This window comes from Cotesia typhae, unplaced genomic scaffold (assembly GCF_013202065.1).
Source record: "Cotesia typhae breed Kobodo isofemale line unplaced genomic scaffold, CoteBio_Ctyphae contig_44, whole genome shotgun sequence".
NCBI lineage: Eukaryota > Metazoa > Arthropoda > Insecta > Hymenoptera > Braconidae > Cotesia > Cotesia typhae.
Genome location: NW_027423753.1, coordinates 373,057 through 395,155, shown reverse-complemented (window position 1 = coordinate 395,155; position 22,099 = coordinate 373,057). Strand labels below are relative to the sequence as shown.

Below are 22,099 nucleotides of genomic sequence, written 5' to 3'. Positions count from 1 at the left end.
TGCTCTTCTTCTTATTTTGCCTTATTTTGCCTTATTTTGCCTTATTTTGCCTCCCTCAAATCCATTGAATTGAATCTCCGACGCGTGCCCATTACATTCGAACGTCCTCCGACGTCTCGATTAATCGGTTACAACTTTATACGTCTGATGTTTTTTAATGTGTCGCTTAATATATTCCCAGGCCCGGGAGCGTCATATCCAAAATTTACGAGCCGATTTTTAAAATTCCTTACTCGAGCTTTCATTTATTTAATTTTTGATCTAGAGACATTATATAAAAGTGTAATTGCCGAGCCCAGTAATGCAATGAACGAGTTTAGTGCAGTAGTAAAACCAGCAAGCTGAGAAATGGCGCCCAAGGCTCCTCATAAAAATCCACGCCGTGTGATTACCGGATTATAATAACGACGATATTATTGTTACGTTGCTAATACCACCGCTCAAGTGCTCTATCGAGGGAGAACAAAAGTCCCACCGACAGATATACTACAAAGTGGGCCCATTTTTCGGCGAGAGTGGGGCTCTAAAAATCACCAGCAGGCTTACAGGATGCACTTTACGTAATTCGCTAATGGCCTATTCATTATTTTTTTTCGCTAATTCAATTATATCTTCTTTTTTTTGGGGTTATTTTTTATCTAAATAAATAATTATTTCACTTTATACATAAATAAAAATTACAATTTTTTTTTTTTTTTTTTTTTTTTTTTTTTTTTCAAAATTCTAACTAAAAACTTTGAGCTACTTATTTTTTGGAAATTTAATTTATAAATATTAATATTTTGACGAAAGCAACAGAGATAGAATAAAGTTGATAAGGAAATAAAAATTTTTTAGTTTACTAATATGAAAAAAAAAAATAATTTTTTATAGAACAATCAGACCACCGTGCAGATGAAAAACAGAGAATTGCCCGAAGTGCTTAGAAGGCTCTTAAAAAATAAAACGGGCACGCTAAAGAATTATAATACCGAAAGTTATTCGTGAGACTGTTCGACACGTAGCAAACTACCAACCTACCAAGTGTTCGGAGATACTAGTACTGGTTCTTCTTGCCCGTCCCCGGAGATCGTTAAAAAGGCTTCCATATTGGATAATACAGTGTACAATACATTTTTATGTAGGTACACGCGTATTTAAAGGACCGTCATATAGGTGGAAGCAGGGCGGCGGAGGGAAGAGGAGGAAAGAGGAGGAAAGAGTTTGAGTTTGAGACCACGCATGTAAGCGTCGCCGTAAATTTAACCGATGGATCCGGGCAGAGTTGTAAAGTGGAGAAAAAAGGAAATTTCAAAATTTAAGATTCAAGACACAGCAGAGCTGTTTTGGCCCCTGGGCGTATTTTTAACACGAAAAAAGACCGTAAAGAATACAGAGAATAAGGATAAAAAGCGGCCCATCATAGCCTGTCGTCAGAACCGCCTGGAGCTTACCAATGATTATTTGTATTATAATAATATTATAATATTGGACGAGTAACAAAAATATCAGGCTCGCCGGAGCACATCGAGGGTTGTTTAAATTCTCTCGGAGATTCGGATCTCGATGCCAGAGATTTTCCAAGGAGAATTAACCGAACACGGCCCTACCCTTAGGCCCCGATCCCCAATTCTAAGGGCCAATAATTATTGAGCTTTAAATCCAGTTCACCTCTTATCGTTTAATTTTTAATGCTAGTCCCCTTCCTCCCTTCCTCCTTTCCTCCCTTCTCTCATACTCTTATTTGTCGGGCGGTAATTGCCGGGAAGATAAATACTTATTTATTGGCAAAACTGTCACGGGGTTCAACGATTAGCCGGTGATTTCTCTTGCAGATTGTGCCTAGAGAAATTCCGGCATTAAACTCCCGTTTGTTTGAGAAAACAGATAAAAGAAGAAGAAAGGAGCAAGAAGAAAGAAAGTCTATTATACCGAGCGAGACTTGACATTGCGGACGAAACGCGAACTCGGGTTAATTGACCGTCGAGAACGAGGAGTTGTAAGGCCCGAGTGTAATTGCCTGAACTCGCATCGCGACGAGACACTCTTGAGCTCGGGACCGACGAACCCACTCGTGTATTTATATTATACATTATACATACATGCATAATAGCTACATATATAAATATATAAATAAAATATTAAACTCGTATAGTATAGAGATAACGAATAAAAAATAATTATTAAAAGTATGATGATGAATTTGGCACGTCGGGGCGACGCGAGAATTTTTCATGACACTCTAACGTACATGAATCACTGCGTGGATCCTCAGACAGAAAAGTAACATAAGTGGCGGCGGCGGTTACTCTCCTCAGACACATTCCCATATATATATATATATATATATATATATATATATATATATATATATATATATATATATATATATATATATATATATATGTAGATTCATATTTAGATGTATATGTACACATATATGTATACCTACGGTATCAAGAAAAGAGGCCCAGTAGACTTTCAGTGGGGAGAGGGCCCTGAGAGCGGCCAACAGACCTGGCAGTCACTCAATGAATTATTGGCCATAATAGCAGTGGCTGAGACCAGGCCCGTCTGATCCCCCCTCCACTTTCATGCCAGTGGGTCCTCCAGATTTCTTACGAGTCGCTCAACTTTCTTTGCTGATACAACCATTTGTTTATGTTTTTCATCAAATCTTTAAATTGTTTTTTTTTTTTTTTTTTTTTTTTTTTAATAATTAATAATTATTAAAAAAATTATTAAATTTGTTTATTCAAAAAATTTATGAAAATATTGAAGTTAACAAAGCTTTCCTGTCAGTGAGCTAGGATTGGGCCCAACAACCGACCGGGCACTTTGTAAATGAGAAGCAATTTAAGGGGATGATGAGCAGAGTAGAGAGTAGAGAGTAGAGCGGTCCACGGTTAAATGACTCGCAGATGTTTCTGCTCGTAACATTTACATTTTTATCTCTTTCTCACTCCAGGCCGGTCGTGGCTCCTCATTTCACCATCGGGAAACTATACATCTTACGATGGATCATTGTGCAAATTGACTTGATCTGTCAATATATAAACTACTAAGAATACATATATAAAGAGTAATGCGGAATTGAACCGATCAATTAGTTACCTGATTAATATTATGGATTATTCTAAGAAGTACTTAATTCTCGTTGTATTTAGTGCCCGTATTCAATTTTCCCGGAAGGTGGGACGGGACGTGGGAGGCATACCCGGCTCCTATAGTAAGCCCATCGTCCATCGCTATCCGCCTCACCTTGCTAAGCTTACCCCAAGGTACAAGGCACAAGGTAGATGGTATGCAGCTCCTTTGAATAATATAACCTCCTCCGTTACTTCTCGCGATAAGATGTTCCCACAGATAATTCGCACTTTCCTGGCTGACTTCCTTCCCTTCTCGACTCCTCTAAGTACTCACTTTAATCCCCTTCCCCCCTTATACTTTGTACTCCACCTCACCAATCTTGAGGAATATTATTATAAATATATAAATGTGTACGCTCTACCGCGAGTAATAACTAGGAAATATAAATTATCGGTAAAAATTATTATCAATAGTTTATTTATCCAAGTTTTGAATAATTCAAAATTTTGGAGTAAGCCTTTAGTCAGAATTTTGAAATAAAAGATTGTAATCTTTAAGATAATAATTTAAAAGATATTTTATCAGTTTTCGGAAAAAAAAAAAAAAAAAAAAAAAAAGAGCGTAAATTTGTCGGAAATATTTAAAATCCAGAAAATATCATTGTCACAGATACAGCCGGAGTGTTTTAAAGGCTCGCTCGGGGTATAAGATGGTGCCGAGATGAAAAGGAACATGGTAACCGTCTCTACTCTTGAGGAATCGTTGGCTACACCAGGGAATTAAGAAAAGAGAATACCTCGAGTGAAAAAGAAGAGAAGAAGAGTACCTACGCATCGCGCCAGACATTATGCTAATCTACAACTGAGGATGTACGTCCGATAAGCTCCAGTCCGACGATGTTGAGACTCGGTAATATATATACACATATATATATATTTTCCAACATATACTCCGGTGAAGCCGAGGGGCCCCACGCCCTCAATCTCTTACAAGTGTGCTTCAGATTCGCTCCAAAATCTTCCGAAAAAGTCCAAAGTGTATCCGGGACTGCAATTTCCAAAATTTTTGTCCGGGTAATTAAGAAAAATTGATCTTAAGTCAGTAAGATTGATCTGAAGACTGGCTGTAAAAAGCGGGACTAATAAAATAAATAATATGTTTATTTATTTATTTATTTATTTATTTATTTGAGAGTAAAGTGCGACGATTATCGCTGAAGAAATCCCCGCGAGATCGTTATGTTTGCCGAGATGATATCGCTGACTACCAGAAGACGCGTGGGCTGTATGGGCCCAAACGAGCAGACCCACAAAAAGTAACCAATCAGGAAAAAAAGATCCCGGGAATAAAAAATACGAGGAAGAATATATATATATATATATATATATATATATATATATATATATATATATATATATATATATATATATATATATATATATATATATATATATAAGAAAGAAGCACCAGCTCTGAAAATTTCGGCCCATTGTCCGCACTCTGCACTCTACTCCTTTTATTATGGAACCTAACCTCTTTCATTTATTTATATACACCCATTCTTGTCCCTACATAAATATACACACACATAAAAACTCTTATAAAAATCTATATAAATAAAAAAGAGCGCCCTTTCAAGCATTTAGTGACACTCGTGTTTAATAATAATAATACACTCAATGATAAATCTTAATTTTTGTTAATTTCATTTCTTCTTATATCTATTATGTTCCAACCTGATGGAACGACCCAGTAACGCCATTGTTGGCGCAATCACAAACTAATGTTTTTATTTCTTCGGCTGTAAGTGACGCGTGTGAACCAAATTAACAGAATAATTAAATATATAAATATAAATGGCAGGAAAAGGATTAGATGTTTTATTTGTTTGAAATAAGTGTTTATGTAAGAGACCTAAATAAATTTAATCCGGCACAATAATTCTCTTGTAATGTTTAATTTATGCCGATTCACCTGAAGATAGCCCTCGAATCTCTAAAAACAACATCCACTTAGATATCTCGTGGTACGTGACTCGTTAAATTGCACCCAGATTTGGTCAAGTGTTGTCTTTTATAATTTTTATTAATTTTTAAGATAATTTGAGAATAAGTCCATCTGCCCTGAGTAATATCTTGGGAGCCAAATAGTCGAGTGTCGCGGTGAAAGGAAGTCCTTGATTTTGGTATGTATAATAATTTTTAATATAATATAACATAAAGAATGTGGTATAATAAAATTATTTATTCTTTTTAAAGACCGCTAAGATTCTAAATGATAATCCAGAAAGGCTGTCATTATTACAAAAGAAGAGGGTCAATTCGCTGACAGGATTTTATTTAACGTCTAGACACGCGTGTTCGCGTGCAAAAAAGTTATTAAAGTAAAGACCTTTTTCAAATACATTTTTTAGTAAGATATATTCATATTTTTGATCCGATCAATTTTTTTTCCCGAAAGTTTTTAATTTTTACGAAGAAATAACTAAACTATTTACAGTTGGGTACTGTTAGAATTTATTATATTAAAACTGGTAATTTTTTGCTTTTGATTTTGTGATAAGAAACCGCTCGCTCGGTTGTTTGTATCGTTACGGACTATTGTGTAAAAAAAAAAAACATTTATGGAGGATGAATTGTTATTTTAATGAAATTACTTGTAAAAGTGATGAGAAAATTTATTATTAATGCTAAAGTAAGTCAACTACGTTTTCTTTCATGGAAGTGAATTGTTATTATTAAAAATGAAATTTTTTACATAAATTACTTCAATGGAAAGATAAATAAACCAATTGTAAGCTCAAATTTTCCGGCTAAAGTGTATCACCAAACAAATTTGCATATCTATTCAAAAAAAACCAACAATATGTTTGAAATATCTACCTTTCAAAATTTGCATCACCTATTATATTCAATTTTAAATGTCACAAAACAAGAATGACAATATTTACATTGTTAAATTTCCATTAAAAAAAAAAATTGAAATTTATTAAGTTGTTTTTTTTTTTTTTTTTTTTTTTTTAGATAAATGATGTCATATATATTTTTGAATAAAAAATAGTCAAATTATTAACAAGACTAAAGCTGGTATTTGAGAAAGTGCAGAATGAGTATAAACTCAATAAAACCGGTGTATGTTGTATGAGTATGTACGTGCAGAGAGTATGCGGAGAGTTTGGAGTGAATAGAGGGCGGGAAAGTCGTGTGACTGGATTACTGCACCCGCGTGGGTGAGTTCCCAGTTAACTTGTGTAAGTCTAGTGTAGACTTATTTTGCAAATAAAACTCTGGCGTCACAACTCCTCGCTGTTAGTCTTCACCACGGGTAATTGCATTTAAAAAAGGTGCCCGAGTGGAGTAAATAAACCAGATATAATACTATTATATCTACATATATAGATGTACACATATGCTGGTAACTTCTCTTACAGGGGACATATGTACTCCATTGTTATGTATAATGCTGGCTGGTATAATCTTATAAAGATATACGGATACGCCAAGCCTTAATATAATATATAAGCTCTCTACTATACTACCGAACAGCAACACCGAGAGTATTGAAAAAAGTACCGAGAGTTCATATTACCCTTACCTCCACTATCTCAAACTTAAACTATTGTTATTAAAATTTAAAAATTAATTATTTCCAGAGCTTTTTGCTCCCCACCCGTCGCGCCAGAATGTCAAAATAGTTTTGTATAATTTAACAAAAGTATTGATTATTATTTATGCGATAGCGATGTATTAAATAAAACCTCATCCATGATTCATCGGACCTCACTCAATTCACAGAATTAATGAATAACTTTTATGTTGGTACATATACAGATTAATAATCATGATAATAATAAATGAGTGAATTTTTTAATACCGTGTGAAAAAGTGAATTTTTGAAATAAATCAATGACAATGCCGGGAGGTTTGCCTTTTGCCTTTTTTTACTTTGATTTCGGGCTATGTCAAGGCTCCCCGGAGACATCATCTGTACGGATATCAATAAAAAGAAAATCTAAAACGAGAGATCGCTGTCTTGACAAGAAACTGTTTTGTTGAATTAGATGAAATCTTTTGAGAAATTTATCAATTTTTTATCTTTTAAAATTCATAAGTTGGAAACTAATTAAAATTAAGGCACCGGATAAATTTTCTGTAAAAGAGAAGATTTTTTTCTACAATTTTTGTTTCAAAAATTTTTTTCTATCTCTAATAATTACCGATATATTAATTATCAAAGATATATAAGTTTAAAATTTTATAGTTTTTAATATAATTTTACGTGATACTTAAAATAGAAATAACTTCAATACAAGCGAAGCAATTTCACGGAAAAGGATGTTGGCGAAATCGAGAAATGTAAGCCTTTGAAAAAAAAGATTTTGTCGTATTTCAGTCGCGATAAACCTGGCGGGGATGGTAAATAAAGGGGCCCTGGAGTTTCTGGACAGGATTGGATACGGAACGAGTGGGTCTGGGGCCCAACGGTGGGAGCGTATCGGAGGGTCATTAGCGAGCTTGGGCTTAAGCTCTTCTGGTGAGATAAAAACCGGGCAGCCACCCTCTACTTTCTTCCACTCTATCCAGTGCCGACGACATAAATGTACTCACATGTGTATAAATGTATAAAGGTATGAATGCATGGGTGGATATATAATACAGGATCGAGGATCGAGTAAAAACTTCAAGACCGATACGAGAATGGGCAGTATGCGAAGGTCAACCGATTATGAGTAGATTACTTATAGATGAAGACCAAAATAATAATAACTCGGATATTTATTTTATTGCTCGTTATATAAATATATATATATATATATATATATATATATATATATATATATATATATATATATATATATATATATATATATATATATATTTTTTTTTTTTTTTTTTTTTTTTCAACAAAAGTATCCAGGCGAGTGTTGGACATTTTTATTAACTTTATCAATTTTTCATGCGAATAATATGCTAATAAATAAATAAATAAATATATCTCCGTCTCTATCTCGGTAATGCCCATTATTATTATTATTATTATTTGTTATTATTATTATTATTATTATTATTATTATTATTATTATTATTATTATTATTATTATTATTATTATTATTATTTATTAATTATCAAATACGGGTGATATTTATGTACTGAATTTATATATTAAAATGTCCGTGCAATAATTTTTCGATTAAAAGTCCCCTTTTATATTTATTATTATTATTTATTTATATTTTTTTTGTTTTAAAATTCATCACCCCAGGAATCCGGACACGATTCTGGAATTTACATGCTGGATCGGCAATAAAACCAGTTGATACTCCGATGACGCGGTTGGTGGTTGCTGGGATTCTAAAAGTATCGCCAACTATTTAGATATTTATTATTATTTTTATTTATTTGTATATCTACAATGTTTCTAAAGGTAGGCGTGCTACGAATATAGAGAGAGGGTGGGAGAGGTTCTTTGTAGCGTAAACGCGGTCATGCATCGACATCGATCTATGCATGTAAGTATTAGTACAAAGATAATGCCCAATAAATACCGCAATCAGTCTAAAAGCCCACGCGACCGAGATTCTAAGCAACTATTATTGCTATTTATAAAATAATAAATTAGATAGTCTGTTGCAATCGTTAAATAAATATGTACTTATCTCTAATTCAATTAATTTTTATTAGAATTATTCAAATGTTAAAAAATTCTTCTATCAGTAAACAAAGTTAGAAAAAAAATAGCAAAAAAATTTTTGGGGAAGCCCTCTGCTCGCTAAGTAAAAATACTAAAGATTTTTGTTGGTTATTTAGTTATCGGTGTCTCGGAAGGGAATCGTGTAGGAAGGGAATCTCGGTAATGCAATATTCATTAAAAATCTGTCGATTAATTATACTTGGTTGTCTGTGCTTTTTAATTATCCAATTTAATGCACTTACTCGGTCTCTTGATCTGGCCCCTGTCCCCCTGAAATGTTGGTCCATCCTCTGGCTCACTGGCCTGGGCACTGGGTATCATACAACCAGCTCTTTATACACATTATATTTTTCGGCGAACACCAGCCTACGCAGAGTACACACACCTCTCATTCCATTTATCTCTCTATCTCCTTCATTCACTCAATCTCAGCTCGTCTCATTTTTTTTCTTCATTTTATTTTCAGTTGTGTACAACCACAGCCACATAAATATAAATATAAATAATATAAAGCTTTGTGCGCAAACGTCATTAATAACGTTGAGTTGATCAATGCGAAAATAATGAGGCGACGACGCAATACATCCAATTCGTCTATCCATCCATCATTCTAATTGTTCTCTATCAAAAGATTCTTCCCCCTTCTTCATTCCGATTAATAAAAATAATTATTTTTATAACCGAACAAATTTAACTTAAATATCTAGTCAAAAATATCTGTAAAGTAATCAGCTTAATTTTTTTATTTAATTATTATTATTATAAAAATTAAATTATCTGTGATATTTTTTTTTTTTTTTTTTTTTTTTTTTTTTTTTTTTTCGAAAAACTCTGGACGGGAATGTATTGCGTCTTGGTATCAAAGGTAAAAAGTGAGTGAAGCGGGGAAATGAAGAAGCGCATTCCGAGGTCTCGGTAAGGTTTTGTGGCGTAGCGGTCCTTTTAAAAGTTCCAAAGGTTTAGTTTAGTTATTTGAGCAGGTAACCATCTACATCGAGACTGAATAAGAACTCTCGAAGGTTCGTCACCTAATTCCTTTTGAATTTTTGATCCTACGTTTATTTACCTGTACCTTCAACAGGTAATTTTTTGCAGCCATCGTAATAAGGGTATTTACCATTCCGAGGAGCTTTGTCAGGGCCAAGGTCGCGTAAATATTTTCTAATTCTGTAATTTATGGCTTGTTAAGTAGTCACCAGAAATCGGAAGCCAATAAAAAGCCTCTATTTAATTTTTTCGAGCTATAAATTTCTGTCAGTCTTTCTTGACCCTCAAATTATCAAACAATTTTCCTTTTTATAAAGTTCATTTGTAAATTTGTTCAAGAAAATTTGATAGGTAATTAAATTTTCTACAAAAAATTTTGTCATACTTTTTGCGGTTTAGCCAGAATAAATTATCGAAAAAAATCGTTTGTTAAATTGCTGATAAATAATTTGATAAAAAAAATCAAAGTTGAAATAATAAACCACTGATTCGGAATGAATCATCACTGTACCCAGAAAAGTGGTGTTTATGTGATGAGGACTATAATAGAGAAGAAAAATACTGGGGAAGAATGAATCGATCAACTCGAGTGGACTCGGATATATAAATGAATAACATAACCCAAGAAAAGAAGAAGGTAAAAGGAGATAGGCAGGAGAGAAAGGACCAAGCCCAGCAGGGATAGACATAGAATATAAGCAGGTACTCCGGAGCTGATCGGCTTGACATATACGCACGTCCTATCCATTGAAATGAGCAGAGCCTTACACAGAACGAATGGAATTTCTGTTGTAGCTATTGGTGTACCGTTTGGATGCCCGATGCCTGATTATTCTCTTACCGATCCTTTTTCACTTCCATTTCTATTCCCCTTGATATATTCAAACTGAATATGTATAATAGATATATAGATAGAGATAGTTTTGATCTAGACGGGCGTAATCCGTAATTCTCGGCATTTTATACCCCAAACCGCACTTCTTTTCTATTTCCGCAACAAAGCAAGTTTATCCTCTTAAAAAATTTATTGTGTATAATACTTATACGCGTTATTATTATTATTGTCATAATTATTGTTATAATGGAGGTTCATTTATTATAATCTCCTCTCAGTTTACGGATCCAACACATAAATTATTCCAATAAAATAAAATTTAATTAGACGGCATATGTTCCTCGGATTTAAAACCCCTAAGACAATTCCCGCGTTATTTTTAACGTTTCCGTTCCTCAACTTTGAATTTATCCAAGTCCCACGCCTTGGAATTATATTTATTTATATTTATATCTGTATATATATATATATATATATATATATATATATATATATATATATATATATATATATATATATATATATATATATATATATATATATGAGCCTTAAAAGCTGGCGAATGCCAGAGAAAGACACTCGGATACTTGAGACTCGTGATATTTATAATAGCGAAGGCATTCCAAGCCAGAAACAGCGGGGATCCCAGAGGACATGCCTCTATAATGGGCCCCGGCTATTTCGTCTATTTTCTCTGACTCAAACTACAAAAAAAGGACCTGGTTTTATCGACTCGGCCTCTTTTGCTGCACTATCTGCAGTCTACGCCAAAAAATAAAAAATAAAAAATTAAATTTTTAAAATTATGATGTCATATCAAAAATATGATTCAGTTCGAGGTAAGAACTAGCGGGTGATTGTCAAACTATAAGCCGACCTTTCGTGACTAAAGCGGCCCCTTTTACGCCGGATTTAACTGACCGTTTCAAATCAATCGTTGATTCGGAGAATTTTTATAAGATTCGTGATCTAGGCGAAGAATAATTTTTTATTAACGAAATTTTGGGTTTTCCAAATGAATTTTTTAACTCAAGTCCGTCAGAAAAAATAGACATGTCAACCCGAAATTCTTGGTCATTAATTTTCGTAAGAAACTTATCTGTTTTTTGTTTAAAAGTCCTATCTCATCAGGACAGTTGACAGGCAAGTCCCTTTTTTGATTTTTTGGGAAATCTTCAGATAGGAAATTTTTAAGACATTGACTCATAAAAATAATTTGAATTATAATTTTGGAATAAAACAACAAAGTGAATATTTGACGTGTCCAAAGAAGGGGAGAAGAAATGAGAAATTGGGATTGAGAAGAAGCAAAGCGTAAAAGCCGGATGAAAAATATAATCTTTGGTCATTTATTGGAGGACACTTGTGACCAAGTCTGAGCAAGTCGACAAGTCGAGTCAACTTCTTGGCAATACTTGCATTAGTAAAGTAAAATAATAAAGTATTGGCGGGCCGAGAGAGGGGAAGAGAGGCAATGGAACGGCTGTCAGAGATGAGAGATGAGAGATGAGAAATGAAAAATAAGAAAAAGAGAAAAGTGGAGGAGATATTCGGTGTTCTCCCTTCGAAAAATGCCGTCTCATCCCGCGGTGCATCGCTCATACGTCGTTAGGGCATACCGAACCACCGATGGCATTGCAGCCATATATATACAGCAATACATTTAACTTCTCTGTCTTAAGGTAGTCTTTTTATTATTTAATCGTTTGTCTCAGTCGGTATGCTCGGTGGTCTCTATCTCGGTCGTGTCCGGTCTTGCTCTCTTATTCTCTAACTAAAAATATTTTTTGCCTACGAGTCACCCTCTGCTCAGATCCGTCATGCGATCTCGGTGACCCATGATGAGAAATACACAAACTCCCTGTTATGCTGTCCAGTCTTGAGCAACGTCTTCTTAGCTCACTTTGAGCGCCCACCTTATTCCACCTTCCATACCAAATACTTATATTCTCTCTCATTTCTCTCATTTCTCTGTATTCTTTTGTTCTTACCGACTCCGAGTTGTCCAGTCAAAGAAAATTATTCTCGGAGAAAAATTTTTGATCAACTCGAAATTTCTTGGTGCACCGTCAGCCCCGCTGAGGGGGTAAATTCTTTCTCATTCCCCGTTTCAGACAAAAACATCACATGATAATAATAATAATAATAATAATAATAATAATAATAATAATAATAATTATTATTATTATTATTATTATTATTATTATTATTATTATAATCATTGTTATTTATTATACATGCTTTGATCAAGAATTCAATCCAATTTTAAATTTATCCCAACAATATTAATTTTTACAATAAATTTTTTTTTGCATATTTTTAAAATTAAAAATTTTTTAATTTGAATATTTTTTCGTGTATTCTTAAAATACTCATAAATATCTGACGGTTAAAAAATGGATATTAAAAATAGCTGCACTTAAAAAAACACCTAAAATAAATGTATTATTCAACGATATATTAATATTTGTCAATTTTTGATTACATACATTTGATTATAAAAAATTGTCGTTAATGTAGATCCGTTAGTACAAAAACAAGACTGTCATTGCCGATAACTCATCTCAGAAGAATATATAATTTTCTGTTTAAATTCCTTAAGAAATAATTCTTAATGCTTTTAAATAGATAATCTGAGTAAAAAGATCTGTGGAATATTTATCGAGTGTGTTTCACACGGTTAAAAAAACCTCAAATTGATAATCAAAATATCATTTCTGGCGGGTGATCGATGAGTAACAGAGTGAGGCTTACTAATATGCAAATAACTTATATTTTAGTTACGATAAAAAAAATTAGATAAAGATAAAAAATAACGTAACCTACAAGTGACCAGCCACGACGGTGTTCCGTACAATTAAATCAAAGCTTATTATATTATTATTATTATTATTATTATTATTATTATTATTATTATTATTATTATTATTATTATTATAAATAAATTTCGACTATAAATATTATCCGATGAATAATCATATTTGTTTGAATTAACGAGATAGAGGATGAGGATACAGAGAAGAAACTATCAATAAGCGGATTTGCAGGTGAGATTTTAGGTGAGGATTTTTGTTCGGTGGTCTTTCATCTCTTTAATATTTATCCAAAGGCATTATAAGTATACTCGAGATGTGATCATTCAATTCAGAGAAACTAATAGTGAATAATAATGTCTATCGAAATTCAAATTATTTTCATCATCATAGAACAAGATAGAATAAAAAATAAAATATAATAAAAAATGTATAAAACTGAGGACGAGAGCACAACGGAGCATAAAACGGCAAAGTGAATGTCAACGACACCAAGTCACGAGAGTCACAAGAAATAAACGGCAAAGTAGGAGCAACAGGAGCACCAGCCTTTAGAATTGTCGATGCGCGGGCGAGAAGATCCAAAGAGCCTGCAAACTTGTGCTCTACAAAAACTTCCAAACTCTTCCTCCACTTGTCCTCCTCTCAGCTTGTGTTGCTTTGGATATTCTACGATATATTCGCGGTCCACCGAGTAGGGAGAGCTCACAGTCGCCAGATACAAACATACAGAGGTCCCACGAGGCAATAAGACCCATCTTACTGGACTGCTCGACTGCTGGGCTCAATTCAACACAATCAAATCCTTGAGCAATCGAATCAAATACGAAGCCCTCATACTTATAGCCGAGATGAAGAGAGAGATGCCCAAATAAACTTACGAGATCAAGTTTTTCTCGTGGCCCGAGCCCGAGCCTGGTGAGATGCCCTCTCGAAAATAAAAAGGAGAAAGAGAGGCCGCTCTGGTCCTATCCTTTGACTTCCTGGCACTGGCACGGGGTTCCTCTTGTCCATTTATCCCTCTTTGTCTTTTTTAATCTTCCTTTCTTTAGCATTTCCTTTTGCTCTTGGTCTCCTTGATTCTTTGTCCTTACCAGACTAGAAATTACCCAAGGTATCCGCAAAAAAGCTTTCATTACAGTAATAATTTTATTAAATAACCGATCCTGTAAATGACGTCGCGAAAAATTCGCTCGCGTGCCGATCCATCGCTCGTTTATCCATCGTTATCTCCCTCTAAATGACCAAATAAGTGACATTTACCTTTTGTTTCTTTCAACGATCAGAGTTATTACTCGGGCTCCTGAATCTCGGTACAAACTCCCCATTAAATAGTAATAAAAACCCTGATCAGCCAAAAGTTACCGAGCTTTTTACTTTATTAAAGATCTATCGACTAATTTTTAATTTCCCGTGGATCATTTTCATTTTTTGCTTCAAAATTCCTACAATGACGATGATAATGAACAAGAAACAGTTGGAACATATGTTACTGATGACAAAGACACGATAAAAAAAAAAAAATGGAATAATAGTCCTTAAACTCTGTCGCCAAAACTAATTCACTCTCCAGTTTTCCTTCTCCTTCTCATAGAAGTCTGTAGCTCTCACTTTCTTATTTGGTCGGTTGTATGATCACGCCGACCACGCCTCGAGGTGCGAACCACATGAGTCTAATCGATTTCGCCTGGTGAAATTTATTTTTACTTTATTTTCTTAGACTTTTACTGCTCCAGTCGGCGAAAAATTCGTCTCTTAAGGTTATGACGAGAATTCGTGTCGCTTTTGAACAACAACAATAATAATAATAATAATAATAATAATAATAATAATAATAATAATAATTGCTAAACCAGTGGGGATGATAATTGCCGCGAGGAATAATTGCTTAGTGTGGTTTATGCTGTGAATTGAACCGTCCACAATATTTTTAAAAGGGGTCAGAGACATTTGTAAACCCACAAATGAATCCCAGATCCAGGTGTCAGGGGAAAGAACACGTAATACGAGAGATTATTCAAAAAAATAATTATAATAATAAATTAAAAGCGAGACCTTGATCGCAGCGCGGGATCTTCATAGATCATGCTCATCATCATTATCTAGATGATGTATTGACGTCGAGATGTATTACACTGAATTTGCATACAATTTACATTGAGTAATAGAGTAACTTTAAGAGCTGGTTTAATGTGTTTGTATACGAGAACAACGCGAGTTCGTCAAACTTTTACCCAAGAGTTTAGTTTTAGTTATTGCCCAACCGACCTTTTACCGGGCAATATAAATACCATCAATCATAACCAATATGTAGATCATTTTTGTACATACTCCAAAGCAACAACCCAACAAAATATCGCTAAGAAAATTTATGGAAACGCTGTAAAATTTATATTCAGACTTGTATGTTTGATTTATCTCGTAAAATTTTTTAGTTTTACGATTGTACGTTGGAGAAAAATTGTTTTACACAAACTTAAGTGTATACTTTTAGAATTAGCAATTGTAATTAGAGTTAATTCCTACCTCTCTCTTTACTTCAGGATCTAATAATTACATTCTTTGTTAAATGAATATTTTGCAACGATCCTTGCTACATAAAACATAAATAGCACCAACGGAAGATTTCCATTTCGCAAAAAATAATTATTTCTAAAATTAATATATAATAAATCTCACCTTGATAGAAGAAGTACTGGAATGCTCAGATCCGATAAGAACCGCGTAGATTTCAACCTCGTACCAATCGACCCCTGTTTCTCTGTCAAGCGGGACAGAAGTCTGGAGCAAGCCACTCTTGATGTCAATGTCGAACAATCTGTCCACCTGAGCACCACCACGACCAGCGGTCACGTTTGTCACGTAGTACTCTATATCGACACCAGATCTGGTAGTACGAGGAGCACGAGCACTTACTTTCACGATACTGGCACCCGCGGGTTCATTTTCGTAAACAGAGCCTTCAATCAGGCCATTGTGTTCCCAAACTGGTCGGTCCTGGTCTTCCCCAGGGACAATCAGCGTCACGTAGGTCTCCGAGGACCTCCTCTCCGCCTGGACAGCTTCATCAGTAGCGCGAACACCAATCTGATACCTGTAGGACCTCTCCAAAGACTTGAGAGATCCAGGAAGCCGCATTGTCAGGAGGCCGGAGCTACGATGGAGGCGAAACATGTCGGAGTAGTTCGGTCCGGATCGCATCAGCTCATAGGTGACCAGTCCATTGGTGCTGGAGTCGAGATCTCTGGCCAAGAGTCGGGCCACGGGGATCTCTTTGCCCAAATTGGTATTCAGAACTGACTTGGGTGGGAGCACCACCGCTGACATGCTTATGAAGATAGGAGCATTGTCGTTGAGATCCTCAACGATTACAATCACCAGTTTCTCGGCGGACAAACGAGCTGATTGAGGGTAGGCCTGATCTGTCGCAACCACGACAAGCTTGAAAGTATCGACTTCCTCGCGATCGATCGGCAGTAATGTATATATCACTCCGGTCTGAGGATTTATTCCGAAATGCCGTCGCTGGTCTTCGGGGTCTTGGCTCAAGATTGCGTAAGTCACTACGCCATTGTCCCCCGAATCGCGATCTTCTGCGGTGACTGAGTGGACCGGAGTCCTTACGGTGATTCCTTCCCGTATCTGACGCACTATCGCGGTGTTCGGAAACGCCGGAGGGTTGTCGTTCGCATCAATAACATCCACACGCAATGTTGTCACGCTGCTCATTCGCGGATGACCGCCATCACTGCAAGTTATGTTCAGTGTGTAGCTCTCGTGTTCTTCGTAATCCAATGGCTTCTTCAGATACAGAGTCCCCGTCAGTGGATCGATGTAGAAAGTGTCTCGGCGATTCCCCGCGGAAATCGCGAAGGTCAACTCGCTGTTGGCGTCGAGGTCATCGTCGGTGGCTTTGAACTTGAGGAGCTCAGCGTTTATGGGTGTTGTCTCGATCACTGATATCTGAGACTCGTTGTCGATGAACTTGGGCGAGTTGTCGTTCTCGTCCAGAATCTCGATGGTCACTTTCGCGGTCGAGGACAACCTTACTTCCAGGCCTGCGTCATTGGCAATCACCGTCAAAACGTAATTGTCAAGTGTTTCGCGGTCCAATTCGCGGGCCAGTGATATTTGGCCAGTAGCTTCGTCTATCATGAAGTTACCTTGATGATTACCGTCAGCAAACGAGTAGAATACGTCGCCGTTGAGCCCTTCATCAGCGTCAGTGGTGTAAACACGGAGCAATTGTGTACCAACAGCGGCACCCTCGCTAACCTGGACCCTGTATGGAAGTCGCTGGAACTCAGGCTTATTATCATTAACATCTGTTACGTAAATAGAAACCTTAACCTTGTCTTTCAAACGATTGTTACCATTGTCTGTAACAGTAGCTTCTAAACTGACATAATTGGTTCCGGTGTTAGTGACTAATTCCTCACGGTCATAGACGTGTAACGATTTTATAAATCCGTTTCGTGGATCGACAAAAAAATCCTGCTGACTCACCGGGAGAGAAAATGTTAGGTCGGCATTCCTTCCGACATCACGATCAGTCGCCAATAATTTCCCAACGAACGTCTCAGGTGGTTCGTTTTCGCGGATGTGGAATGTGAATGACGAATTGGTGAATTGAGGGGCGTTATCGTTTTCGTCGATAATGTGAACAATAACTGGCACAACAGAGCTCCGGATTGGCTTGCCTTGATCACAGGCTGTTACTTCTAATGCATAATAATCCTGCTCCTCACGATCTAGGACGTGTTTTACGTACAATTGCCCATCTGGAAAAATACCAAATCGATCTTGGTCATTACCGTCAGTTATGCTGTATAAAATACGACCGTTTATCCCAAGATCTGCATCGTAAGCGTCTAATGCGAAGAAACGTTCATTAACGGGCGTTGACTCCGCTAAAGACGTTTCATAACTCGTTAATTTAAATACCGGGGTATGATCATTAACGTCCTCTATTGTCACGCGAATTTGATGATGTGCGGCCAGAGGTTGGACCCCAGTATCAACTGCCGTTACTTCCACGTTCAGTACAGTTCCCGGTGGAGATCTAATTGGCTTGTCCAGGTAAATTATCCCTGAGTTTTCGGCAACACGGAACTGGCCTCCGGGATTGTGGGTCAGGGTGTAAGTGATCCTGGCATTAGCTCCTACATCACGATCTCGAGCCCGAGCCAAGTAAACTTCTTGACCCACGGCTGCGTTTTCTTTGAGGTAAACTTCGTCAGATTTATCACCTTTGGGAAATTTTGGCGGATTGTCATTTACATCCAGCACAGTTATGTTTACAAAAGTTATTCCCCGAGCACGGCCTGCGCGAGCGGCTATTTTGAGACTGTAGTAGGCCTCCTCTTCGCGGTCTAGACATTTCGCGGTGGTAATTATCCCCGAGTGCTGGTCTATCTTGAAATTGCTGTCTGGATCGCCGAATACAATTGAATAAGTGACTTTGGAACTGGTGAATTGGGTTACCATAACAGAACCTACCTCTCTGATAAAGGAACCTGGAGCATCAGCTACACAGTCACCTTGACCTTCAGGGATTTTAAATTCATACCCATTGTAAGTATCGAAATCCAGATGCTCCAAATCTTCTTGTCTTAAAACTTCGACGATTGCATTCTCAGCAGCTTCTCGGTCACCGGTGTCACGTGCAGAAATGGTCAGCTCATACAAATGCTTTTGAGCAACACGAAGCGATCCTTGGAGAATTATTTCTCCGGTTCTTTCGTCGACTTTGAAAAGACCTTCACCGCCAGACTCTAGGGAATATTTAACTCTGGCGTTTTCCCGAGCATCTATGTCAATGGCTTTTACTTTTCCAATTGAAGTTCCTGGAGAAGTGTCTTCAGGAATAGGCATCAAGTACCTCTGGGGATAAAAAACTGGAGCGTTATCGTTGACGTCATCTAGAGATAATAAAACTGTGGCCGTTGATGATTGAGGTGGTGTACCTTGATCTTTAGCAACTACCAAAACTCGATACTCGGCAATTGTTTCTCTGTCAAGAGGAATTTTTGTTGTCAACTGACCCGTCAGCGCATCCAGAGCGAATATTTTTGGATAATCCCTCAAGACACTTGGGTGCAAGCTGTAAGCAATCGATCCATTGGTTCCCTGGTCGTTGTCAATGGCAGCCAAAGTCGCTACTAGACTGTGAGGAGGAGTATTTTCTGAAAGAGTAACATCAACAACTGTTTGAGTGAATCTGGGAGCTTCGTCGTTCTCATCGAGAACAGTTACTCGCAAATGGGTAGAAGCGTATCTCGGATTAGGACCTCCGTCACGTGCAGTCACTCGTAATTCAACACTGCCTTGGATTTCACGATCCAATCTTGCAATGGTAGTAACTAATCCAGTGTCTTGGTCGATCGCAAACCACGATTGTTCATTTCCTAAGTCAAAGTCGTAGTAAATTCTAGCATTAAGCCCAGAGTCAGCATCAGTTGCAGAAATACTAGCAACAAAACTTCCCACCGGCGAAAGCTCCGATAAAACAGCCGAGTATTCACTTTGCTGGAAAACAGGATCGTGGTCATTAACATCATTTACATGAATCACTAAATACGCAGTAGCAGATCTCGGTGGTGTTCCTTTGTCTGTAGCGACAATTGTTAGATTATATTTAGGAATTTCTTCTCGATCGAGTCGTCCATTGACCCGAACAATGTCGAAGCTATGACTACTGTCCAATCTAAAATGTCCCAATTCATTTCCAGCTTTTATTTCTACGGTAGTATCACCATTAAGGCCTTCGTCATTATCAACAACCCCGACAGCTGCTACCAGAGAATCTTTAGCCGCATTTTCGTCAACAGTAGCAAACCCAACTGTGGCTGGGAAGTAACTAAATTTTATTTCCGGGTCATGGTCATTTGCATCCAGCAAATTAACCGTGACATAAGTACGACCATCTTGCCTTGGAGATCCATGATCGCGTGCAAAGACCGTAATAACACAGGACTTGGGACAGGATCCTCCGGGCTTTGAGTTTGAACAGCTCTGCTGATGAGGACACTCCAACGGCTCAGCTGTTTTGATAGTACCAGTTTCTGGGTCAATTGTAAATTGTCCTTCACTATCCGGAAGATAGTATGTCAATTTGGAATTATCATCGGTATCCTTGTCGGTGGCTTTTACCGTAAGCACTGTTGTTCCCACGGGTACACTCTCATTTAAAGCAACAACGTAGTCACTCTGTTGGAAAATCGGTGGGTTGTCATTGACATCGAGAACCGTGACGTTGACAACAAGATAACCAAGTCGCGGTGGTTTACCTCGGTCGCGAGCACACACATTAAGTGAATAAAATTCCACCTGTTCTCTATCAAGTTTCCCCGTGGTCTCTAAGTGAAGATACGAGCTCTCTCCCGAGGGATTCCCCGTTACATCAAGACGGAATTTGCCATCAGTATTTCCGTCAACGATGAAGTAATCATCAGCAACTCCATTTTCAGCAGTGTCCTTGTCTGTAGCTGCGTCCAAAAGTAATTTGGTCCCCGCCGAAGCCGATTCCGAGAAAGACACTGCTATACTCGACTCTGGAAACTCCGGATTGTTGTCATTAACATCCAGCACGTGAATTCTCACCTCAATAGGATGAGTCGGCTGGCTCGACAGAACGACCAAGTCGAATTTGTCGGTGGGCAAGGACTCGCGGTCTAACACTTTGCTGGTCCTGATTTGCCCCGATTCTGGATCTAGAGTGAACTCCTGCGGGGGTTCGTTGAACCTGTAGGTGAAGTTCTGCTGGACAGGTATCGTTCCCACTAGAGTGCCCTCCGGTTCCCCTTCGTTGATGCTGAGCTGGACCCTCGTGTCAACAGCCCGGCTCTGCATTGCCAATCCAGGGTTGGTGTCCTGGGGCAACATCGGAGACCGTCTTGGCACGAATCTCGGCACCTTGCTCGTCGCTCCCTGGACTTCATTATCACGGACCGCAAAAACTAGTCCCAAAATCAGGACGACGATTGTCAGTCTACACATCTCTTATTAACAACGTCCTCTAACCTAAACACTTTTTACTACCTATCGCACTTCTTCGTCATCGTCAAACGAACTTTCATCCTGAAGCACTTTAATAGTTACTTATTTACGATTTCGAGCATCCTTCGATCTCGGTGGTGTATCTTTGTTATTGGAAATAAACTCTGCTTCTGATCATGACTGAGATTCGAATCTCAAGCCACGTTTCACTGAAATCACAATGATCAACAACACACCAGTCGGTACTATAAACAAACAAAAGTATTATATATTATAAATCAGAAGATGCGTTTTCTCGTTAAGCGGTTTTGTATAAGGCAACAGACCCCAATATCAAGATGACACTCGTCACATAAGATCTATTATACAACAGAACAAACGGTACATCTTAAAGTGATCTCAGCCAACTTTTCAACGGAAACTCACCGTACTTCCGTGTGTCATTACGCGAAACCAAAATAATATTTATCAAACACTTTATATACATTCAATATTATTTAATATTTGTCTCACAACACTCACTGATCACAAATCACTGCTGTTAAAACTCTAAATGAAACTTAAAACCGCGCGGAATAGATAATAATTTATGAAAATATGAATATCGAACAAGTTTGTCTGATTAAAACCAAAAAAGGCCCATTAATCACAAGTTCTGTGAATGCCCGTTGGTTAAATCGCGACGACAGAGTCACGTATTTGCGC

At 37.1% G+C, this 22,099-nt stretch overlaps 1 protein-coding gene across 1 annotated transcript in view; it reads right to left on the bottom strand.

Annotated features, from left to right (window-relative positions):
* Ft (cadherin-related tumor suppressor fat) overlaps nucleotides 1-21,475 on the bottom strand; it is a 61,866-nt gene extending 40,391 nt beyond the window's left edge. Inside the window, exon 1 of the mRNA XM_074244755.1 lies at nucleotides 16,076-21,475. Coding sequence (XP_074100856.1) covers nucleotides 16,076-21,394 — 5,319 coding nt within the window. The 5' untranslated portion in view covers nucleotides 21,395-21,475. The remainder of the gene's footprint in view (nucleotides 1-16,075) is intronic.
* Between the last annotated feature and the right edge of the window lie 624 nt (nucleotides 21,476-22,099).